This window comes from Setaria italica, chromosome VIII, assembly GCF_000263155.2.
Source record: "Setaria italica strain Yugu1 chromosome VIII, Setaria_italica_v2.0, whole genome shotgun sequence".
Taxonomy (NCBI): Eukaryota; Viridiplantae; Streptophyta; class Magnoliopsida; order Poales; family Poaceae; genus Setaria; species Setaria italica.
The window spans coordinates 4,692,440-4,717,956 of NC_028457.1; the positions used below are offsets into that span (position 1 = coordinate 4,692,440).

The 25,517-nt window shown below is 43.2% G+C and overlaps 2 protein-coding genes across 4 annotated transcripts; both read right to left on the bottom strand.

The window, feature by feature from the left end:
• Window positions 1–11,608: 11,608 nt before the first annotated feature.
• Window positions 11,609–14,273, bottom strand: LOC101776030 (putative pentatricopeptide repeat-containing protein At4g17915). 3 transcript variants are annotated; one of them, XM_004978779.3, is made up of 2 exons: window positions 12,131–14,273; window positions 11,609–11,978 (listed from the first exon to the last, which is right to left on the bottom strand). In XM_004978779.3, the coding sequence occupies exon 1, from the start codon at window positions 14,004–14,006 to the stop codon at window positions 12,618–12,620; it is 1,389 nt and encodes a 462-aa protein (XP_004978836.1). In that variant the 5' UTR covers window positions 14,007–14,273; the 3' UTR covers window positions 11,609–11,978; window positions 12,131–12,617. The 3 variants fall into 3 exon arrangements, with proteins under 3 accessions (XP_004978836.1, XP_004978834.1, XP_004978835.1); XM_004978777.3 differs by having other exon boundaries at window positions 11,609–11,983; XM_004978778.3 differs by having other exon boundaries at window positions 11,609–12,048.
• Window positions 14,274–14,433: 160 nt separating this feature from the next.
• Window positions 14,434–22,180, bottom strand: LOC101776989 (protein TPLATE). The gene is made up of 7 exons (XM_004978780.3): window positions 20,958–22,180; window positions 18,858–19,454; window positions 17,859–18,220; window positions 17,410–17,710; window positions 16,199–16,321; window positions 15,336–15,791; window positions 14,434–15,211 (listed from the first exon to the last, which is right to left on the bottom strand). Exons 1-7 carry the CDS (start codon window positions 22,080–22,082, stop codon window positions 14,711–14,713), a joined length of 3,465 nt encoding a protein of 1,154 aa, XP_004978837.1. The 5' UTR covers window positions 22,083–22,180; the 3' UTR covers window positions 14,434–14,710.
• Window positions 22,181–25,517: the final 3,337 nt, after the last annotated feature.

Genomic DNA, 25,517 nt, shown 5'->3' on the forward strand with positions numbered 1-25,517 from the left:
AGCTGAACGCTCGGTCGCGAACTGCACCGGAAGGTTGGAGGGTGTTGTGCGAGCGACGGCGTTGCAGCTCAAGTGTGAGTTCTCATTACCCCTGTTAATCATGTTCACGTAGATTAGATCATGATTAGGCCTAATTAGACATGATTATACCAAGAGGTTGTCGGATATGGCATGTGTTATGTTAATTAATCTGTTAATCATGTTCGTTATGATTAGATCATAATTAGGCCTAATCAGACATGATTATACCCAAGAAGATTCTCGGATATGGCATATGTTATGTTAATTAATCAAGAATAGTCTAGGTTAGGCCCTAATAGCTTCGGGTTAATCACCCTATCCTAATTAGGTTGAAATTACCCATTGTTTTTTAGGCAACGAAAATTATCCATTGTTAGTTCCATAATTAGTCATTGTTAGTACCAATTCCTTGCAATTAGCACCTATGCTTCGATGGGATAAGAGTAAGAGAGAGGAGTGTCTAGGAGTAGGCAGTAGCAGCTAGCATATTTTTAATTGGAGGAGCATTAGATTCAGTCGTATTGTAATGTAAGTCAGATTGGAAGTATATAGTCATAAAACATATACATAAATGATATACATATAACAAGGGTACATAATGATAAATATTTTTTATTGTAACTATGGAACAGTACACCGAAGTAATAAGCTCCTATATCATTATTCCTTCATCTCTCCTAACGAATAAGACTCACTGCAGTACAAATGTTCAACTTGCAGTTATCCAGCTATGGGTTCCTCCTACATGTCGCCTACTCCTTGACCTCGCTACTAAACCAACGCCGATCTGTTGTGAAGCTGAACGCTCGGTCGCGAACTGCACCGGAAGGTTGGAGGGTGCTGTGCGAGCGGCGGCGTTGCAGCTCAAGTGTGAGTTCTGGTTACCCTCTGTTAAACATGTTCATGTAGATTAGATCATGATTAGTCCTAATTAGACATGATTATACCCAAAAGGTTCTCCGATATGGCATGTGTTATGTTAATTAACCTGTTAATCATGTTCGTTATGATTAGGGCCTAATCAGATATGATGTAGTGGGGAATTTAGATTGAACAGTAACTTGACTTAGCAGGCCATGATGTAGTGGGGAATTTTGTTTTTTGAAATAATCTTCTTGTAAAATGTGAAGAGAAAGGCAGATGTAGTTCTAATATAATTAGAACTTACTGTAATCGTGTTTCGTGTTTCTTTCAAAAAAATAATTTATTGTGGGGAATTGTCTCCTTGAAACTGTTGCTTTGGTTATAACTCCTTTTTTTTTAGCAAACTCCTTTTTGCATTGTCAATCAGTATTAGCAGTCAACAAGCGCAAGTCATTGTACGATCCTAGTGAACTTTAAACCACTACATTCAGCATCCTAAATCTCAGCGTCCATCCATGTCAGACGGTTCCAAGGTAAGCTACCCACAAGCTTAACGCTCACTGAATCATATTGCAGAACCGGTACTAAGTTAATGAGTTTATATGTTATCTCCTTTTTCCATCAATAGTCATCCTTGGAGCAGCCATCCATGGAGCTGACGCCCACTGGTGACGAGGGTGGCTATAGTATGGATATATTGCTGGAACTAGAGGAAACTACTCCCAAGACGGATTACTTGGATGCCAATAAATACCAAGAGGGTTTGACACCTAACAAACTCAAAGATGTTGATATGTCACAACAGGTGTTGATCACTAACGAAACCAATGAGTCAGAAGATGCTTTCAAGATTCCGGAAGGTAGTTTATGTTTCATTCATATATCAGGTTGCTCATTTGATATATTTCCACAACATTTATCAGGTGCAATGATCTTTATCCTCAAATTTTATGATTATTTTAGGTTACGAATGTACTATCATGATCAGCTGCTAAAAAGATATCAGTTGAATCAGGTAGGGAAGAGCTTGTGCTCATCAATGATGTCCTTGTGAATAGGAATCACATGGAGTGCTTATTTTGTTGAAACGCATATGAGCTAATAACCCTGAGTACAAATTTATGGGAACAAAAATCTTTTTTTATATTGAGAAATTATTCCTGGTTGATTTTTGCAGGTCATAAATGCGTATATCCACCTATTGCAGACTTAAGATAATATGATAAATAGGCCAGGTGGTACGTGCTACCTAGAAAATACAAGTATGACCATGTTAATGAAGGGGGATGGTGAAGAAAAACGGAACATGGAGGACATGACGGATCACTATCCCTCCCATGAGCATTCATAGGTTCCACGATATGGTAACTACTATTTTCAACATTACGATATATACTTCAATTATCCAATATACGTTCCTTGACTGACATTACGTTTTTAATACTTGGTAGTTGTTCTTACCAATAAATATAAAAGATACACATTGGTATCTTGCTGTAGTGAATGCGCGAAGGCGTAAGATACATGTGTTAGATTCTTATGGAACATTGTTTGGTGCAGAGACCTCAAAAATACTGTGAGTTTTTGCTATCTCAGATATTTCTATTTTTTTTTTGCAAACTGCACATACTAACTAACCAGTACATGTACAAACAGTTGAAGGGATTGCGGATGCAGATGCAATACACATTGCAATGCACTGGCCTTAAAGATCACGCTTGGCCGGACGTCAATGTTGACACCTGGGATGTTGTGGAGGTCATGGTTGACAGAATATAGTTTGATGGGTATGTACGATATTGCACACTGATTCAAAATACTAATTCTACAATCTCATATGTATATATCTTACTTTTTTTCTATATAATAATGATTATGTATGTCTCATGTGGGTTATTCATGGTTGTCTTTATAAAGTATTGGACTGGGGACCATCTGTGCGCTATCGTGGATCAGGTACTTTATGTATAACTTTAACACAAGTAATTAGTGAATATTTTTTACTAGCATATTTTCTGAATTAACTGTGTTACTACTAATGTACAGGAGAGTATGGTAAAATTTAGGACTAAAATGGCAGCTACATTACTATCAACTATATTTAATGAACGGTTAGGTAAACCATTACTACGTAACGAGGATGAAAATATCGGAAGCCTGAGTGACTTTGCAGAAATAATAGAACCTAAAGAGTTTCAGCAAATCAAACAAAAGAGGAAATCCACAAACAACCATGAAAATGCACTTAAACCAAAGAAAATCGATACAGAGATAGACTCAGATAAGCAAGATGTTCTTCTATACTACAAGGACTGACCCTTGAAGAGAGATGAGTTAGCTGAGATTTTTTGTGATTATATTTTGACAATCAAGGATCCTGCAGAATTGGAGTAAGCTCAGTACTTCATCACTTTCGTTTACTACTAATAGTACTGCAATTTATTATGATTTCTTATGCATTGTCCTTATATATTGATTTGCAGTATGGTTTGGGTAAGAAGTGATTTGCCCTATAAGAGTGTGTATAAACTCGGTGATCTAAACTCGGTGATCTCAAGGTGTTGTTGAAACGAGGTTCGCCTATGCCTGAACCATTTTTCAACTTATGTGTCCGATTTCTTGCATACCGAGAGGCTAAAGGGATGATAAGGTACAACAACAAGGTTGCAAAGCATCACGTGGATCTGCGATTCTGTGGGCATGTTAAAAGAAAGGAAAGATTAAAAAATCAACTCCTTGCGTGCATGCGCGAGATTTTGTGGGCATGTTAAAAGAAAGGTTGCATGCATGCGCCAGATTGGGTCCTAACTTTGGGGCGGCCGTGCGCAGTCGCTCCATTCGCAAGGCTTGGGGAGGAAATTGGAAAAAGAATTGTACTCGATCTGTATCGTGGGTTTCTTCCCTTCCTTTTTCTATCAGCCGTCATAACAAACTTGCCGGCGCCATCGCAAACGCACACGCCCGAAACAAATCCGTCCCAGCAGGGCGGATCTCGTGCTGCTAAGGGCTTTTTTGAAAAATAGCCAAAGACGCGGCTGCACGACACGCGTCCCATTTTTCCCGTGGAGTGCCGGGAGAAGAGCAAAGGTCCAGTAGCTTTTAATCAAGCTGATACTGGCGGATGACAACACCCAAGCTCGAGACTGTCAAGATCAGGTGCTGCTGCAGCCTCATGCGTCTGCCAAAGGTTGAGGCCAACAAGCCGGTGGAGTGCGACTGCGAGAAGGAATGGTGGGACAGGCTGGAATGGTGTGCGTGATATGTCATCCTGTTGGATTTTTTAATTAGCCCTTCCATTAATTCTCAGCTCGTACGGTGATGTCCACTGACCGATATCATCTCTCCTGTCCTTGTCTGCACGGAAATTTCTAATATTTTTTTAACGTAAATTTTTTTTTAACTCGGGATTAAAGAAAGGAACCTTTAATTGTGAATGTTAGTTCCGGTTGGAAAAACCGAGATATATGAGATTTCCCAACCAGAACTACTGCTAGTTTTTGTACGAGTGATTATGAGACATTTGCTGATTTACTCCTAGAGCTTGCATGCATCTAGGTACACTCAATTAGCACATGTAATGTAATTATCATACTATGTACCTCACTAATCTCTAAGCAACCAAATGAGCACTAGCTACTATGTGCGACTCTACATGAGCTGATACTGCATCGCCATCTTAAGCCTGCTAGCTCCTTCATTCGCTGTCCTATGGGTTTCGCTTATCTGGTGAATGGTAGACCGCAAATATGTTAGTCTTCGTATAGGCTATTAATTCATTTTACTGCTTTCTACTTATACCACCAAATGCTGTTGATCCCATTGACTTTGTGGACACTAATCACCAAAATTATATGTACCCTAAACTAAACCCGTTAACTTATACAATGTTTCTGACAGTAATTTTGAGTGTCCAGCCACTTTTCTACTATAATTTGTGTCTTTCCCAATGGTTTTATCAAATTGCAACAAATGAACTAGTCACCCACCATTATAGTAGGTAATTAACCAAAATAATCACAAGCCACTGTCACTTGCTATGGTTTTAATAGCTATAGGGGCTTTACAAAACAGGGTATGAAAGTTAGGATGAAAATGACAAACTGAAGGGTTGTAATAAGGAAATGAACACATGCTTCAGCTGAACCTCGGATCCTAGGATCAGCTGGACTCGCTCAAAGCCATAAAACCTGTCTAATTAGGCTGGCAGAAGAATTGAATCGATAGGGCAGATGATAAATTAAAGACACCGGAGCCATATGCTTTATACTACTAAATATCTTTCTTTTTTTTGCGAGGATACTACTAAATATCTTTAACCTTTACCTTTACAAAGTCCTGCGGTGAAGATCGAGCTTGCCTGCAAACAAAGAACCATTCTGATCACCACAGACACAAAAGAAACGTATTAGTGTACTAGATGCACATTCGTCCAAAACCAAAGTTTTGATTCGATATGATGTTGTATTTTTTAATTAGGTAGCCGCCTCTCTCTATCTCTCTCACGGTCTGCGTTCATCAATCCTTGTTGGTTTATCTTGCATTTATAAGTATAATCGGTATGAGCCATCTCTCTCTATATGTTAGACTATTGTTAATGCCAATTAAACTCAACTGAGGCGTTTCAAACTTATCTCTGTTCATATTTCCTAAGCTTCAGTCGAATGAATTCTCAAAGAACTGAAGGAGGAAGCGAGTACTGCTAGCTAGAAGCACCAGGAGCAACAACAAATATACTTTGATGGCTGGGACAGACAGGGGCATCCACGGTTGGTTCATATTTTAGTTGGTTCACATAAAAAATCGGCACTGGTTGTATGAGTGCGGCGAGCATATGGTGAGCTCCATGGTTCCCCGTTTCACTTCCTTCTCTCTTTATCGCTCTTAGACCTGGATATGGATTTCTGTCACGGTGTGGCCCTAGCGATTCAGTTGCGCTGGGCACATCATCCGTCCACAGCCATGAGGATGGCGGCTGAGGTGCAAGGGAGAAAGTCTGGCTGAAGATGTCGGACGACAACCTCTTACAGGGCATAAAAGTTGCTCGATTGAAACCTGCAGGATAATCAAAAAGGTCAGACGATAAAGAGCTGATAGCCCTGTGCTTTGCCACTTAAATATTTAATCTTTACATTTAAAAATCCTGCAGTGGCTAGCCAGCTGCAAGCAAAGAACCATTCTGATGATGATGACCACAAATGGACGCAAAAGAGAAGTACCTAGACCTGGATGCTTACTTGCCCAAAACCAAAGTTTATCTGAGCCACCAGCCCCCTTGCTTCGAGCTTCTTGTTAGTTGTTACCATTCTCTCTGAGCCATCAGTCTCTCGGTCTGTCGTCCTGTTCATGAGTCGGTTATTGGACTACTGGTTCGATCTAATCAACAGAGTTGAGGTATGCAACTTATTTCATTGCACATATAAGTCCATTTGTAATGTGTAGTAGCATGCAAAAAGAAAAGGACATAATGCTTTGTGTGTTGGCCAGATCAGAGCGGAGACCAAAATCAAGCGATGGGTCAGATCCTGAATAGAAATGGATCCGTTCCTGTAGTTGAAAAATGGAGGTTGCAGTGTTATTTCTCAAGATCTACTAGCTGCATACACCGCAGATTGCTCGAGCCGAGCTGACCAGCCGGTCAATCTCATCCATCATGCGTACTGAGGTAAATCGATCAGCTAGCGTCAAGCTCTGAATAGTTGCATCTTAATTACATAGCTGAAAATAGTAGTGCATTAACTCATGCTCCTATTACAATTAGAATGGCATATGCAACACGAGAGTCAAATTTCCTCTAGGAAATTATATCGAAAGCTATGAGCATAGGAGTATCAATTGTAGTTTAGTGTTATAATTGAATATCAATGCATATATAACTGTATTAATTTATTATATTGCTAAACCATGAAAATCAATATGCACACTACTCCATGCATGCACACTATCAGATTTTGCTGGTTGAATTTATCGGGCTAACATAGCTAAAAGATAAGATTGAATACATGCATGTCGGCTATTTCTTTGAATCTAAGATTATTGATTTTTGTATTTTTCAAGGGTACAAAAAAGATTGTTCCATTATATTAAAATTTTTATTATTATCATATCAACATATTGCACGTGTGTGCCGCACGCATTTTTACTAGTATTAGTAATGATCGAACCTGCTAGAAGTGTATATACATCGCACATTAGGTTATTTTCTTATAGTGGCACATGTGAGTAATTTAGATATAGTTTAAGGGGATATTTGGAGTTTTTAATATTGAGTTTTTTTATAATGAGAGGTGAAACTTTCTAGTTTAGAAGTATATGTAGCAAGAACTTTGAATTGATTTTTTGCCATAATGAAATATGTGTGTAATTTAGATGTATATTTAAGGATTTTTTAAAGTTATCTTTAATAAAGATAGAGGCGGGTGATTTAGATATAGATTCCAGGATTATTTTAAGTTCTTTTCATAATGACAGATGTTGGTAATTTAGATGCAAATTTAGGGTTATTTTAAGTTATTTTTTAATAATGGAAGAGGTGGTTAATTAGAAGCAACTAGATCTAATGTATACTAATAAATTATTATAATTACAATCTACCAAGTTGATGGTATGATGTTTATGTTTTTAAGATTTATCTATTTTCTAGCGCGTTTCATAGGAAATAACATGGAGGCCCTAAAAATAGCTTCCAATTAGTAAATAGTATTAAGGTAAGATTGTGGGCGCTCCCTTTTTTTTAAAATAATTTCCCTTGTTGATCTCAATCTGCCTTTGCATAAAAGATACGCAAACGATCATGCATGCATCTCCTTGGTCACACAGGACTGACGCATGCGCGCATTGCACGCAGGTTATCAACACGGACAGCATCTTCGAAGCTGCCAAACGTATTCTCAGAGAACTGAAGGAGGAAGCTGCTGGTATTGCTACAAGCAGCAGCAGGCCCAATAATGCCATCTACTTCGACGCGTGGGATGGCCTGGGGGCAGCTGCAGCAGAGGAAGACCCGGCACCGCCTGGAAGCAGGAGAGCCCCTGCCGCTGCTGGTCCGGAGTTCTCGCATGTCTTTCACATAGACTGCTCCAAGTGGGAGAGCAGGAGAGCGATGCAAAGGACAATCGCAGAGAAGCTTGAGCTTCCCGCTCCGGTGATGGACATGCTGGACGCACAAGATGAGGAGGATGATTACCATGGCGTGGACGGGCTCCCGTGCAGGTCGCCGAGGCGATATATCAACACATACAGAAGCTGATTATGAACAGCAGGTTCTTAGTGATTTTCCACAACGGGAGCAGCGAGGAGATCCATCTTGACAGCTTCGGCTTCCCTCTGTCCGGATACTCAAGGAACAAGGTCCTATGGTCATTCCAAGGGAGGTTCCGGCTCTACCCTAGGAAGAAGGTCGATAGGGCCTTGAAGAGCACGAGGACGACGACGGATGTCGTTATCTCGGCAAACACACAGGATCCTCACTGCCTGTCTGGCCTTTTGTCCTCCGAGGCTGAAGAAGTTGCACACGGGAGGAATGCTACTGACAGCTTCTGTGACTGGTGGGCGGATGCTTCTCATCACCGGCAAGCCCGATATTGCTTCGAGTACATGATGAAGCTTTGCCACATGGGTAGTCAGTTGGTCGATTATGAGTTGACCACCCATGGCTGCAACTACTGGAGATGTGATGGCATCATGCGGCTACAACAGGAAGATGTTGGCACTGATGATGATGATGATGATGATGATAGATTATGACTATATTGTGATGCTCTGCATTGCGAGATGCAACTGGATGTGGACTACTGCCAAAATCCATACTTGCCATATCTGGATCCAGTGGTACGGGGTTTGCCTGGGACACCATACTGGACTTCACCGACCTATGGGTCCATGATAATCCCCCATCAGCATGGTGTCGTTCCTAAAGGCATGTTCCAACAGTTCGACAAGCTTCGTGTGCTCAAGCTATCAGCTTGCTGGTTCAGCTTCACATCGCCACCGTTCCTCTGCTGCCACAGCCTTAGGTTTCTTTGGCTGGACCACTGCTATGACCAAGAGTGGAGAACAGAGGATGGAGAAGCGAAGGATGAGGATATTCATCGGTGCTTCAAAAGGCTATGGGTGTTGGACGTGCGCCATTCAAGCTCTAAGTTCTTGTCTGCAAAGATGATGGATTTCATGACTCAACTTAGGAAACTATACACTACTGGAAAAGTGCCTTCAATACCGGTTCCTAACCCTTTTAGTATTGGTTGTGCAACCGGTATTTCTACTTCGGTATCCTTTAGTACCGGGTCAAATAACCGGTACTAAAGGAGTATTAAAAAATAAAAAAAATACGAAATCACCCCACCTGAGCCCGAGCCCCGCCGGCCCGAGCCCGAGCCCGAGCCCTCCCGCTGCCGCCCTCCCCCTACCACCCTTGGTCCCACCGCTGCCTAAAGGCCGGAGAGGAGGGGGAGAGGGCGGAGTCCAGGTGGAGGGAGAGGGTGAGTCCGGGAAGATAAGATGGGTCGGGAAGATAAGATAAGATGAGTCCAGGCAGAGGAGATAGGGATGGGTGACCTCCTTTAGATTGGGAGCTCCAACCGATACTAATGGGTGGAGTGGAGCCTCCACCCGGTACTAAAGGCTCTCAGGTACTAAAGACCCTCAGGCACATTAATACCAGGTGGAGGTGATGACCTTTAGTACCGGTAAGGGAGTCATGGGGAACTCCTGGGGAACTAGCCGTTAGACCAAAACTAGTCGTTAGACTAATGCTCACATTAGTACCAGGTCAAAAACCAATCGGTACTAAAGGCTAAGACCAATACTCAGTTTTCTAGTAGTGATATGTGATGGGACAAGAGTTTGAAATGGGCATGTTGCAGGAGGGGCTACACAACATTCGCAAGCTCCGAGTAATCAAGTCCAGTGCGATAGACTACAGAGATAGGAGAGTCATGTTCTCAAGGAACGACAAGATGGAGCTTCTTGACTTTTCAGGATATGATGGCAACATTGAGAGTTTGTCTGTGGAAAGCAACTGCAGCAGCCTTGAGACTGTCATCATTGACGGATCTGATGCGTTAAAAGGGATTTCCTTGAAAGGTTGTGCTAAACTGAAGAGTCTACAGTTGAGCGGGTTGTTCCTGCAGCTATACAGCCTAGACCTCAGTGGTACAGCAGTGAAAACACTAGATTTCAGTGCAATGACTGCCCCGAATCTTGACGAACTCTTTCTACTTGACTGTGAGAAGCTTTGTGCAATCCTATGGCAACCACGAAGTGAAGGCAGGAGGAAAAGATACTTGAGTAAGCTGCGAATTGACACCACCCAAAAGGAGGTCACGGCTGCAGCTGATTCAGGAAGCAGATCACCTGCTGAATTTGATTGGCATATTTGTGTAAGAGATGCAAGCTAGGCTCCTTGGATCGCTTGAGCCCATCAAAGATTATTTTGGTCCCAACAATGCGTTCGTAGAGATTTCCACAACGGCATCCCTTACTCGTCCCGATGCCGATGTTGATTGAAGTAGAAAAGGTGCCGGGATCAAGAGTAGTAGCAGTGGGCAGCAAGTGCATGTAAACCTGCAGCAGGTCAAAGATAATGCAATTGTATGCCGACGTCGCAGCAGGATACTGGTGTCATCCCAAGGCTGCTACATCCACATAGAAGACAAGATTACCAGGACCAAATTACAAACAGCAAGTCATATTACAGTACGACCGGGATTTATATATGGTGCTAAGATCCTGCATCTGCATGATAGCATGATAACGTGTTGTATTGAACATTTGATACGTTTTTGACCAATAGATGAACTAACATCCAAGGATATGGAATATTCTATCAAACAGGTAATTAACTTGCTTCCCCTGTTGAGGGGTAACCTGCTGGTAACCCGTAAGTTTTGGCCAGTTACCCATCCAGAATTCAAACAAAAGGGGGAAAAGAAAAGGCACCCACCAGCAACCCTACGGTTTTTTATGCCGGCCTATGTCAGGTGTTTATTATACTTGCATTTTTTAATCCATGCTTCAAACTGAATAAACTAATTGCACACTGCACATCATGCATAAAAGCAGAAACCAATCAATCCAAAACCACACATGTACAAGGTAAAGTGACGAAAGCAATACCTTGATCAGCAGGAAGCACAGTGAAGACACCTGAGGCAAGCCCACGGATGGCAGGCCCAACAACTGCAGTTCCTCAAACAAACTGGGGAAGAATGCACCAGAGACAGCAGCAACTGCAATCTTAGAAAAACGCTGAGAAGCAAATCCCACATGCATCATCAATCATAGAGGGCAGCAGCAAACACTAAACACATTCACTGATTTCATGTATGCCAAACAGTCATATTCATGCAAATATACCAGAATCGACAAACTAAATGCTATGTAAAATTAGTTTACACTTCCACAAATACACACTTAATTTTTTCCTCGGACATGCAAGAGAGCTTATCAGTCCAAGTACAAGCCTCCCCTTAAAGGGATGAACTCAACTCATAATCATACCCACCAAAAACAACAGGACTACACACGCGCCACTAGAAAAAAAAAACACACGACCCGACCGCACACTACGGCTGAAACTAATCCAGCCAGAGGGGTGTAAAACAAATAAACACACACTATTGATGCAAACATTTGAAGGAGAACAGAAAAATGAAGGTTCGCCTTATGGCACAGCATAAATTCCTGCTCTCTTGAGAAGAACAGTAGATTGTTCATATGAAATAAATGGAAAGACAAAAGATTAATGTTTGCATTAACTCAATTGTGATGATATCTATTATTTTACTAAATTGCACATCATCGGCTGACTGCCAGAGTTTTAGACCAAAATATCAAAATTTGTTTGCAGCATCATTCCTGTCCATCGACATAGTTATGTGATTAAGTGTTGTGTAGTATTCCATTGGTATAGAATTCGCTTCAGACAGATAAATTGTGAGATAAGTATCACCCAAAGAGAATAAGATTCTTTCTTCACCCACTCCAAAAGAATTAATGAACCAAATAAAAAGGATAACAACATATTGCTTTGTACTATGCTGCAACATCTTCATTTCATGACTGCATACTGTGCGTCCATCCAACCGGGGGCAACTCTGTTCTGAATCAATGACCAACAACCATCCAAAAGAGGGCATCATTAGTATTTCGCTCCATGGGATTTAACTGTACCAAAAGTGCAGGACAATAAGCTATGAAATATAGCAAACAGAGGCAATTTACTTGAAATTATAAAAACTATAATTACCTTCTGTTGGAAATTTGGAATACATGTAGTCACCAAGAGTTGATTCCAACACCTCAAACTCTTTTCACCTAAAACCAATATGATGAAAGGTGAAGTTTTAAACCATGGAGGGATCGCTTCCTGCACATATACAGAGCTGTTACCATCTGGCAACTAGAGGTCATGAGTGCATCAGCCTACGCCAAGCAGTAATCATGTGCATCAGCCCTTGTTCATTGATTTTCAATAAACATTTGGGTTTGAGGGTGGCATGGCTTGCTGCGCACTTTAACATCCCCAGCCTATGGAGCCTCCAATAACCGATTTACAGGAGTAGCACCTTTATAGAGATAACACAGTTCTGGTTTCCTTGATGTGGGGCATGATGCACTGATCGACTGGTTAGGTGCTTCATCATTCATCTCCGTAAAGGATCATCTATTCAGTCTTCACTGAATTGTCCATTTCACGGGAGCATCCAGTCAGGTTGCGGATCTTTTTTCTTGGACTAAGACCGCAGCAGCCTAGACATATATAATGCTGATCGGACTTTCCTCAAATCATTTTTAAACCCTGCACTACGAAGCCCGGAAATGACAGCACGCTTTGCAGACGCTAGAACATTATTCCCTTCATGCAAGCAGATCCGCAAAAATTTGGATGCCATATGGTACCTACCCACCTTACATAGACCATGGACTAGTGAAGTGTAAGTAAAATCATCCTTTAGCTTCATGCTGTGCAGTACTTTGATGGCTGCATCCACCTCATGAGATTTGCATAGTGCGTCAATCAAGCAATTGTATGCCACAACATTTGATTGCATGCCCATCATCTCCATGGACCATATCTGCTTCTCTGCTTCCCCGATTTGCCCCATCTTGCACAGACCATTAACCAAAATTGAGAATGTGTACTCATCACTCTCCAGACCACCTTCTTCCATCATGTTCAACAGCTCAAACGCATCGTCCAGCTTCCCTTCCTGGCATCGCAGGTGGATCAGGGTGTTGTAGCACACATTGTCAATAGTGGAACCGCTTTGTATCATGAGCTCACAATAGGTATTGGCTTCCTGCATCCGGCCCTTCTTGACAAGCGCACTGATCACCGTCGTGTACGGGAAGGCATCTGAAATGTACCCTCCTTCAAGCAGGGACAAAAAGGTCTCCAAACCCTGATCAAACCTGCCGTACCTAAAGCAGCACTTCATAACCGTCGTGTATGTGACAGCATTCGGAGCATGCTCGGTACTCCCCAGCTCCTTAAGGACCATGCGGGCATAGCCCACCTTGCCTGACTTGCACAGCCCGTTGATCATTGTGTTGTAAGTGACAATGCCAATGGGGAGACCCACCCTCTGCAGGTACCTGAACATCCTGTACGCGTTCGTCGCGTGGCCGGTCCTGAACAGCCCGTCGAGCATCGTGTTGTAAGTCGTGGCACTCGGCGTGACGCCCTTCTCCGCCATATCGGCGAACACCCGGTAGGCGTCCTCCGGGTGGCCGGACCGGAACAGGCAGTGCATGAGCGCGTTGTAGCTCCACGAGTCGGGGGCGACGCCCGAGCGGATCATTTCGTCGAACAGGTCGAGGGCGCGCATCGTGAGCCCGCGCCGCGCCGCGCCCGAGATGAGGGAGTTGTAGGTGACGGCGTCGGGGCTCACCCCGGCCTCCCGCATCCGGTGCACGACAGCGAGCGCCGCGTCGAGCCCCGCGGCCCGGCAGTACGCGGCGAGGAGGGTGTTGTAGGTGACGACGTCGGGGGGCAGGCCGAGGCGGATGGCGTCGACGAGGACGGACTCCGCGCGGTCGAGGCAGCCCCCGCGGCAGAGCGCGGCGAGGGTGACGTTCATCAGCCGCGTGGAGAGGTGCAGCAGCGCCCGGGACCGGGCCATGGTTCCGCTTCCTCCTCCTCCCCGCCGATGAGATACTCTCTTCCGGGCTCGGCAGCGCTCCGCTTGCTCCCTCGACTCCCATACAGCTCCCTCGCTGTCTGACGGCTCGCTACGAGCAAGGCGGACGCCTTGTCATGGAGAGGCAGCTCGGCTGCAGGCGTCGGCGGGAGGTCGGTGGTTCAGTGGCGGCGCCGCCGCCGCCGCCGGGTCTGGGGAGAAGGGAGGTGGGAAACAGGGGGATGCGCAGACCGCGCAAGAGAGAGGAGGGCTGCTAGCGGGCCCCACATGTCATTGAACTTCACAATTACTTTGTCCCCGCTAGACAGTGGGGAGGATTTTTCAAAAAATTCGTCAGTGAGAAGGACGGATTACTGTATTATTAACAAGTTTAATTTTCTTTCACGATAGTATCTCCGAGAGAAAAAAAAATCTTTCAATTACAAGACACTTCTTTCATATAAAATAATGGCAAGTCAACAATGATATCCCTACTCTCTTGTACAATTGATCTTCACACCAAAGCTTAAAATGCTATGTTACAAAATAGTCTGTTCGTAATGCAACAATATCTGCGAATACAATGAACAAATCAGCGACCGCGGCAGTACACCAGTGAGCGAAGTCAGCAGGGTACATACGCAAAAAAATGGAAAACAATACAAAAATTATACAGGCGAGCAAAATACACACAATCCAAATCGATTTCACTGCGCTTTCATGGCTTTCTCCTTGCACAGCTGGTGCCACTCCTGCAGCACGGCGGCCTGGAGGGCACGGTGCTCGGCTTCCTCCGCGGTGAGCTTGGAGAGTGTCGAGGGGCCCTTGGGATTCCCGAATCCATCCAGTTCCTCACTCTGCTTTCGCTCCTCTTCCTCCTCTTGCTCGGTCTTGGCGGGCGGGACCTTTGGCTTGGCCGCCTTGAGAATGGCGAGCCTCTCCATAGAGATCTTCAGCCGCTCGGCGGCAGCACTCTTCACCTCATCCTCGGGCATGTATTCCACAGCACCATCGGTGATATCATCCAACCATCCCTGGAGGTCAGCTTCGATCTCTCTAGTGATTGATTCATCAGATGCACGCATGACGAATTTGCAGATCATTGTGGTGGTCTCATCACCCAGGTCAACGTTCCGGCTGACTTCACTTGCGCCAAAGATCATCATGCCCACGAACCCACCAAACCAAGTCTTTGCAGCATAACACAACTGTAGGATATTCAAGTGATAAGTTATCAAACAAAATGTTTGCTAATTACATACAGGAAAGGAACTAGACACTGGCATTACAGCATCTAAGTATGCTTAAGTGATACAGCATATTAACGCTTACCTGAAATCCAGCCACTGTTCGAATGAAATGTGAACAGACTTGATGGAAAGGCTTGGAGGAAATTGACTTCAATCCGCTGAGGAAAGGAGAGCTATCGTACTGCTGAGCAGCAGTGGCCTTGAAACCACTGCCTTCATATGTGTATGTGCCAGTGCACTCCACCATGGCTGGCAGGCTAGGCCACAGCCGGAAATACTCAACTGGAGAGCATTCTAATGGTAGTAGAAGCTCAGCAAGAGGAAATTTGTAGGGTTGGCACCGCAAGACAATTGGCTCCCCAAGCTCTGGCCGAAGTGAGCGCTTCTGCCTCATCATCTGCGAATCCTCTTCTGCATAATCTCCTTCATAGTCCGCAGATCCCCCACTTCCATAGAATGGGTAATACAAGACTTGAACCCAGAGTGAGCATCTCTCAAAATGTGAAACTCCTACAGTCACACTACTTTGCACCGGATCCTGCAGAATTGAAAATGCATAAGTTGATCATGATGCCAGTGCTTATCCAAGCATACAATATTATGGTATTTTTTAAAATTTGTTGATAGACCATATTTATTTCTTGTTGGACACAATCTGTCTGGATACAAGATATGAAACCCACTGCGTGTTTACTGGTTGTTTCAGACACTGGTTGTAAATAGAAGAATGAGAAACAAATAATAGAGAAAGCAATGTAAGCCTTCTCAACTGACACATTTTTCTAGCACATTATAAAATATTGAGCTAGAAACTTGATGGTCAGATGCAAATGGGTTGTCTCAGTGTACAAGGCAGAGAAGAGGTGGTAAAGTTTACTAGCACTTTCAGATCATTTTTTCATAAGGAAACTGCAGTCTACAGTATGGACACATTTAAAAAAGCACCTGGGAAACAAGATTCCGAAGGTGCCGAACTGTGCGAGAGAAGCCATCCATATAGTAAAGCGCTCCAGAGAGGCCAACACGGATGTCCACTCGGTTGAGTTCCAGCTCGGTCAAATTTAAAATCTGCAACAGCACACATTAGTCAAAAGACATGATGATAAATTCAAAATCAAACAACTTCAACATGCGAAAAAGTCACGCATAGTTTTTTTGGAAAAAGTATATTTTTCATCCCTCAAGTATTGCAATAGTGTGACATTAACCCCTCATGTTTCATTTGGTGCAAATCAATCCCTTAACTAACTAAACCGATGCATTTATCATCCCCACCTTAGTTTAACAGTAGTTTAGTGCCATCTAATGGCGGTTTATGCTGCGTAATCATCTGATTAATCCATGCTTAGCATGTCATATGCTGAGTTGAAGATATAAAGCCCAAAAAAAATCAATAACCCTCGAAATTGCTTATCCAATAAAAAATTTATCGGAAAAATTAACGGAATCGATTCGCACCGAACTATTATAGCAATTGACTCAACATTAGACATTGCTAAGCAGTGACTAGCAAGATGATTACATGGCCTAAACCGATGTTCTATAACACTAAATCATTGCTGAACTAAGGTGGGGATGATAAATGCACCAGTTTAGTTAGTTAAGGGGTTGAGTTGCACCAAATGAAACATGAAGGAAAATGTCACACTTTTGCAATACTTGAGGGATGAAAAGTACATTTTTTCCTAGTTTTTTTTAACTAATCTACCAGATGGCAAGTGCCCTTAACCCCTTGCACTAAATGCTGCAGCCAAAAATGAAGTCTCATCGGAGTGAAGGCTAATGCAATAAGTGAATGCTAAAACTTAAGACTAATGTGTCTTACAAATGGAAACATCAAGGCCACTATATTTTGAAGTTTGCATACTTGTATATGAACATCAAGTGTGGCCACTATTTTCAGTAGTTTGTCTATTTATATAAGAATCTTCGTTCCTAGCACAGCTAATGAAGTAGCAAGTAAATGCTAGAAGAAAACACTAAATAACTTTATTTAAGAAAATTCCTTGATGCTATAATCAAACATTAGTATAATTAAATTCAGAATCAGAATGTGAGATCCCAAAGCAGCATTAGCAGTAAACATGACTGAAAAGTACATTTCAATATAGATATTCTTAATCAAACAGAGAAAAGATGCATCGATCAGGCCATACCTTTAGATGTAGGGTGATTCTGCCATCATTTGGATCTGCTAAATGGTATGCTTCAATGTAGCATGGATCACTGCTGCCAGTCAAAGTACAGGCTTTTGGAAGCTCTTTATGCAAGGCACCAATTCCCTTTGTTTGCAGGAGAGTTAATTGACTAGGATTCGGCCTCCACAACTCCCGAATGGCCTTATGAACTAATCCCTCCAATTTCCTATCTTGGGCAGCAGATGCCTCTGAAAATTGAACAGTAAGTTTGTGGTGGCTAAACGGATAATCCCCTGTAGCATCACCTACACCAACCCACCTGAAACATTGGAACGTAGGGCATGATTCATAATCAGTCCAAATACATGTAACAGTAGAACTTATATTCACGTACAGTATTTTTACATATTTATGCAAATGCTATGGACACAAGTGACACAATTAGTTGAGTTCCAAAATGCACTCACCTGTTATCTGGATGGTTTGTTACATATTTTATTACTTGCAAGACATAACGTGACTGATGCTTGGTGACAGAATCAGCTGAAGTACTTGCCCTAAATTCTTCCAGTTCTTTACTGATAAGTTGGCCTGCTCTTGCATTTCTTGCTCCCAAACGTTGAGCACATATTAGGACAGCCTGCACATCTTGTATCCTATTTGACGTAGTAGCAGATGAATCGGTGTTGAATAATATCTTATGCATGTTAGATATGATAATATTCAATGGATCCTCTGGGTCATCAGCTAAAAGGGGGTCCAGACCTTCAAGATCAAAATGTTCAGAAATTGCCCATATCAAGCGTGAAGATATTCGTGGAGTATGAACCTGGAAGATACAGTTAATCAAATTTAATAATCTTATAGGCCATTCTGGAAAAGAAAACAAAGATCATGAATTATGTTGCTATTGGTCTTTTATTCACAGTTTAAAAAAATTGGCTGCATATACCAATGTAGGAAAGCTTCTTTAAGAGAGGATCGATGAATAGATCTTGAAAGGAAAACATAGCAAAAACATGCATAATCAGATCTAAACGAAGGTAAAGCTTTGGCGAAGCAGAAGCATTTCTCTATTTCTATACTAAATAAGATATATATCTTGTTTACAAAAAAGATGTCTGGGGGTTCAAGTTTTACACGAATCAGATATATGCAACAAGTAAAACAGTATATACTAGTGAAAAAGCTATATCATATATGTTAAGTGAAAAAACACTAGAAGCAATTCAAAAATTTTCATTCACAAGAGAAACAATATTGAATGTTCTCATTGGGTAAACCTGAAATTATTTTATTTGGTTGATAGGTTGATAAATCAACAGCATGTGCATGATAAAACACAGCCATGCCATTGAGTTGTGACCCAGCACTGAATAAACACACTTAGATTTTAACTGGTATTTAAAAACATATGGAGGTACAGTTAAATGTTGACATTCAAGAAAAGCAAAAAGGATCATAACCTCACGAAGATCCCTGATAAGCTGTAGCTGCAAATTTCTAAGTCGTGTCTCATTCAGAATCTGATCTTGAGATGCACCAGCTTTAATTGTCTTCACACCACCTCTAGTATCATATATATGACAAAGCCTTACAAGCAACTTTAGGTAGCAGTCAATTGCATATGTACGGCCATCGCAGTCCCAAAGAACACATGGTCTGCAAACTTCCACCACATCCAAAGCAGGTTCCGTCCAATTCAGTGCACCATAACCAGTTCCATAGGCTAATGCTCCTATAACTCTGCTCTCTGTCCCAGAATTCTTAAACTCAGGTAGTGGAAGAGATAGCTGGAAACAGCTTTCAACCAGGGAGGCCACCAGCTCTTCTCTGAACAAGTTTTTGCTTGTTACGCTATTTAGATCTTCCTTCACCCTCACATCCTCAAAAAGCGATATCACATCTGTTCCTGGAACAGGCTTCTGACCTCTTCGAACACTTTCCTTTGCAAACAGATCAACACAAAGAGCAGTCCGACATATACATGCCAATGCATGCATACGATCTGATTCTGCTCTCAAGTTTCTCACCATCTGAAGCAACCTTTTGAACAGAGAGACCTGTGTCATAGCACATGCTCCCATAAATCCATTTTGAACATAAATTCAAAAAATTCTACACTAAAATAAAAATTATTCCTCTAACACAGCAATGTATCCAAAAGTTATCCAGCAGTAATGCAGAGAGGTAACTGATTGAATCATCAGTGGCTTTAGCTTTTGCATAGTCCAATTCAAGCATAATTATGGATATCACTGAGGGAATAATCCAAATTATGAATGCACAGGGCATAAGTATCAAACACTTAAATTTAATTTGATAGCAAGGGCACAGCATTATAACATTAATGGGATCAAGTTGCAGGACTGGCCTATCACCAAATAACCTAATTACAGATAATGCACAGACTATAAGATATATAAGTGCAAAGGAACTGTATCCAGCTATGGTTGCTTATACTACAACTACAATGAAATATTAGAAATAAACACAATAAACTCTAATCTATGATAAGCATACAACTACATAAATAATTAATTTGTGTGGAAAATACTGTATTTGATTGTACAGTTAGAATTTGGAAACCCAGGCAAGAACTAGGCCTATTTTCTACTCTCCATATTTAAGTATGAAAGATGATCATTGGATGATGCATATTTGAATGGGTTAAATAGAAAAGACGTATCATTTAACAACATCTCAGGAAATCAAGTTTAGTTAAAGTAGATGGACACCAATAAGTGCATGGAGGCCCAAAACGAATTATTTGTCATTTGTCAATTTTATACACTGCTGGCCTGTTGCGGAAAATAAGGAAATGGGCTTTTTAAACGTTCAAATAAGATTGAGATGGTACTGCCCTTCGGTTGTGTTAGCCAAATTTTTTCTAACTATGTAGATTAAGAACATATAATATCATAAAAAATTCATTGTTAAAAAACTTTTCAATGTATTCACTTTATTTGAATTAACATAATTTCAGAGAAAGAACTAGTTACAATCCTGGAGAACATGTCAGTGTCCTAAACGACATTTGCAAACAGGGGAGATTGTATCTTATAGCATGATTACATATATTTGGTTGCTTTAAGCAGTACATATTAGAACTATAACTACAAAGCACTGAACCCTGGCGATATTGAGAATTCAGATTACAAATCAAATTCAGTTCAAGCTCATGTATTTTTGCTCTGGCACACTCAAAACAAACGCTAAATTGTCAGACTACATGCTATTAGAACAAGTTTGCAAACCCTAACAAATAAGACTTTATTGCCATCCAAGGGCAGGCTATGATTTAATAGATCAGCTACAAGTGATGACAGTAAAATGCTGTATTCGCCAAATGTAACTGCCTCCTAGATTACTTTATACAAAGAAGCTACTACTATCAGCAAGTAACAGCATGAACTTAAACACACACTTACAGGATCCTTTATGTTACAGTTGACAGTTGAAACGGCGCTAAAAATGCGATAACTAAATTTACCATGGAGACATTGCTAAGGCAATAATCAAAAGGGATATGCTAAAATGATATGTTAAAGCGATTGATTCAGCACCTGCATTCCAAGATCCAGCAAATGGAGATTGGTCACAACAGCCCTGACAATCGTCTCCCTCATTGACGAGAACTCTTGACGGTCCCATAGTGTCAGGATTGCAATAATAGCAGCTGAAGCCCACTCTGGCTTGCCTCCAGGCACATCTGCGAGCGCCAGCATATTGATCCCCACCTCAAACACCAGTGGTGGATCGAGTGAGCTAAGGAACGGCAACAAGTGCGAGACAATGTCTGACACCCCCACCAATTTCTCTGCACTCGACTCCACGCTATCAGCAATTGAAGTGTCCCCTGGCTTGGCAATCCGTCGCAACGTGTTTACAACACCAGAAGCAACCATTTTCGCCGCATGCACCAGAGGGTACACAGTGACCCGGAAGCTCTCCACAGGCATCACCATGGTGCGAGCAATCAGCATGTTGCGCCTGGACCAAATGAAGTCGATGGCATCAGCCGCCCACTGGGCGCGCACTGCGAGCGCACCCTCTCCATCAACAAGCTTGTCACCAGCAAGCCGGCTCATGCGACGCCCCTCAAGCTCCTGAAACAGCCGTGCAAGGGCCTCAAACGCGCTGGCGGAAACCGCGTCTGCGGAGTCCAGCGCAAGCTCGGCCAGGCGGCCCCACCACGTGGTGGCGTGCGCCATGAGGGAGGGGTTCGTGGAGCACATGAGCGCGAGGTCATCCCGCGGGAGGAGGGAGGACAGAGATGTGACGGCAGCGAGGCGCAGCGACTCAGCGGGCGAGGAGAGAGCAGCAGCGATGTCGGCGTGGGCGGAGGAGAGGAGCGAAGGGAGCAGGTGGGAGGGGAGGGATGGGAACGAGGCGATGGAGGAGGCGGCGACGTCGGGGTCTGGGAAGGAGAGGTCGGAGCTGAGGGAGGCGAGGAGGAGCGGGTCGAGGAGGTCGGGCGGCAGCGGGAGCGCCCGGAGGAGATCGAGCGCGAGGCGCTTGCAGACGGCGGAGGAGGGCGCCGACAGGATCTCGGTGGCGGCGGTGCGGGCGAGCGCGGAGACGTCCCGCCCCGCGGCGCACTGCTGCAGGGCCTGCAGCAGCGCGGAGGACTGCCGGAGCGCGTCCGAGGAGCGGAGGTCGGTGGTGATCTGCGCGATGAGGAGGTCCATCGCGCCCCCGAGGTGGAGGGGCTCCGGCGATCGCCGGAGCTGGGGGAGAGGGGTGGTGGCCTAGATCTGAGGGAGACGAGTGAGCCTGAGAAGGATCGGGCTTTGTTTGGGAGCTTTTGGTTAGTGTGTGTGATGCAGGCGGTGGGGGAACCTGGGCCGTTTGATAGGCCGGCTTGGGCCGAGAAAGAATTCCGTTTTTGGAATTTTTTTATTTTTATTATTTTAACATTTTGCAAAAATATATAGTCAGATAAAACAATTGCAAAATTAGGTTATTGTTGCCGGCCCAGGCGACGAGAGGGGTACACCCCTCCGCACTACACTTTGAAAAAATCATAACTAATTCATCAACTTGGATGGAAATAAACTTTATATAAAACTTGTAGATCTCGACGAGATCTACAATTTTGTAGTTAAAACTTTTTTTCATTTGATGTCACATTGGTGCTCAAATAATCGACATAAGTTTCAGATCTAAAATTCAATTAGTAACTTGTGTTGATTATTTGAGCACCAATATAACATCAAATGAAAATAATTTAAACTACAAAGTTGTAGATCTCGTCGAGATCTACAAGTTTCATATAAAGTTTATCTCCATCCAAGTTAATATGAATTAGTTATGATTTTTTGAAAGTGTGGTGCGGAGGAGTGTACCCCTTTCGCCAGCTGGGCCGGCGGTATGGCCCTTCCGCCGGCCCAGCCAGTGATAATAGCCTAGTTTTGCAATTTTTTCATCCAACTATATATTTTTACAAAATGCTAAAATAAAAAATAAAAAAATAAAAAAATTTCTCCGTTTTGACTTTTTCGGTTCATAGTATATATAAAGTTGACTAATTTTAACGAGTATAAGTATTTCGCTAAAAAATAGACGGGTTCCTTCTAGTTCAAATGTATTTCATAAATTCTAACAAAAACATTTAGACAACATAGCCGGACTTAAAACTCCATTGCCAAGAAAAACAAATGAAATTTCCCTAAAAACTGTAACTAAAGGATTTAATAAATTTTATTGGAAACTAAAGTTTTCAGGCAGTTTGGTTTTGTGCCACGAAGCCTACATGTCCTTTATGAAGGCAAATGAGTGGCTGCATCCGGCATGCCTTTTATGAAGGCAAATTAGTTTAGAGATAAGTCCATTTTACCCCTCCTATTATCACCAAGCTCGGAAAATATCCCAAACTCAAAAACCAGAAGTTTTACACTCTCAAACTCTTCAAACCAGACAAAATACCCCCTTGACCATTTTAAGGCAGTTTCACCGATATGGCATATGCATAGCAGGATCCTGCATGTCACCCTTCCCCTCGCTCTCCCCAGTCCTCACAACACCGCTACCTCCCACTCTCTTCCCCCAACGGCGGCCACCTCCATCTCCCCTCTAACGCTGTGCCATTGCCCCTCACTCCTCCCCCACCTCTCTCCCAACGCCACGTCCTTCCTCCCCCTCCCCTACCCCTCTCTCTCTCTCCCTCTCCCTCTCCCTCTCCCTCCCCCATGTGCAACAAGGACTCCATGGCCACCACTCACGAGCTTTACCAGTTCAAAAGCAGTGACGCTCGTTCAATAGCGGGTAGTGGCAATGTTTGGGGCGGAACCTAATCATGCAGATGAGAGAGAGCGGAGGAGAGGGGAGCACGGGATGGCTCGATGGTAGGCGAACTACACTTGAGCTTTTTTGCGAGCACAAATCAGTGCCACTACCTACAAAATCGAGATTCACAAGGATGGATTGAGGCTGCTTTCTTGTTTCCTTTGTGATAGAGCTCGCTTGGATCCAATGTTTAATTGGACTGTAATTTCTTCTTTGGTTTGTCCTTTTGCTTGCTATTGACAAAAAAATCGAGCTACGTGTTGGGAGGTGCAGAGCAACGGTGCTTAGAGGAGCAGGCAACCACAGGAGCAAGGTTGAAGGTGACCTCAATTGATGTTGTGTGGCAAAGTCAGCAGGTTCACATCTAGCTGCGGTGGCGTGGGATGCACATCCGGGGCGCTGATGGGCAGAACCCACTGGCGCGCCCCGCCGTTAAATCCGTGGCTAAGCTCGCTGCGGTCCGGCCTCCGCCTGCCTGACCCGACGGAGCTCGCGCGCTTGAACGTCTACTAGGCCTCGCTCCGGCCATGGCAGAGGTGAAGGGCTCCGGAAGAGGCTTGGGCAGTAGAGAGGAGAGAAAGAGTTGATCCATACGTGATTCTGACATGTGGGTCCGTATTGTCATGTCATCAAAACCAGCTGCAAAAAATAGGTTGAAATGGTCAAGGGGTAGTGTGTCCGGATTTGAGAGGTAGGGAGTGTAAGATTTCTGATTTTTTAGCTCAAGGTGTTTTCCGGACTTGACGACAATATCAGGATAGTTTATTTTTTCTTTGCTTAAAACTAGAAGTCGGCCTTAACCGTTATCCTCTAGCATCTTACAACTTACAACCATCCATCAGGCATTGTACAAAGTCGTTCGGAAAGGAAAATCGAGCCACACGCCCACACACGACAACATAATAGATAATAACATATCGCAATTTACCATAGCTACAGCATAAGTCCAAGTTATATAGCTGCAGGACACATCCATATTACACAAGGCTGCTACATAACCCATAATGTAGCTGGTGGATACTGCAACACTGCATACATAGGTAATTAGTTCACGGAACTCTCTAACTGAAATCTAACATCGAGTCAAAAAGAGATTGCCCCCAGCCACTCATGCTCTTGCACAGCAGGCCAGCGGCACAACTTGTGAAATGATTCAATTACGCAATCTTTGGCTTAACACCAGCCTCTTCTCGAGTAAAGAAACTGTTGCTGGTGACGTTGTTGTTTCCTGGGTGTGGATCCTTACTGCCATGACCCTGCTTCTCCAGCAACATTTTCATGGACGACTCTGCTTTGCTTTCATTCGGCTTCACTGCTGGCAGCTAGCCCTAGCTTCATCCTGTAGACAGCAGGGAGAGCACATTAACATCATAGGCACCAAGAAAAGGTTAGATGAGATTTCCATATATCAAGGTTACATACGACCATCAACAACATTGCTAAATGCCTTAACAGCGGAATTAAAGATGCAAAAGACTCTTTTGTGATTAACAAATTTAGGCACAAGCTGATGGAACTATTTGACAATGTGGGTGCCACATGACCCATTTCACTCTCCGAGCAGTTATCTATCAGCATCAAATTAATTTGAGGGCAAGATGTTTAGGGCACATGAACACTAGGGGAAGGCATGTAGTTAAATTGCTCAAGAATGCACCCCAAGGGAGTGGCAGCTCACTGGAAAGCCATACACCTCCATGCCTCATCTAACATCAGCACAGCCCGGAACATTAACATGTAAAGTTTGTATAAGACTATCATGTGCTCCTAGTTTCAAATCAGGTTAAGGGGTGTCATTGAGAAAGTTTGTTTGCTTCAGGCAAAATTATGTGGTACAA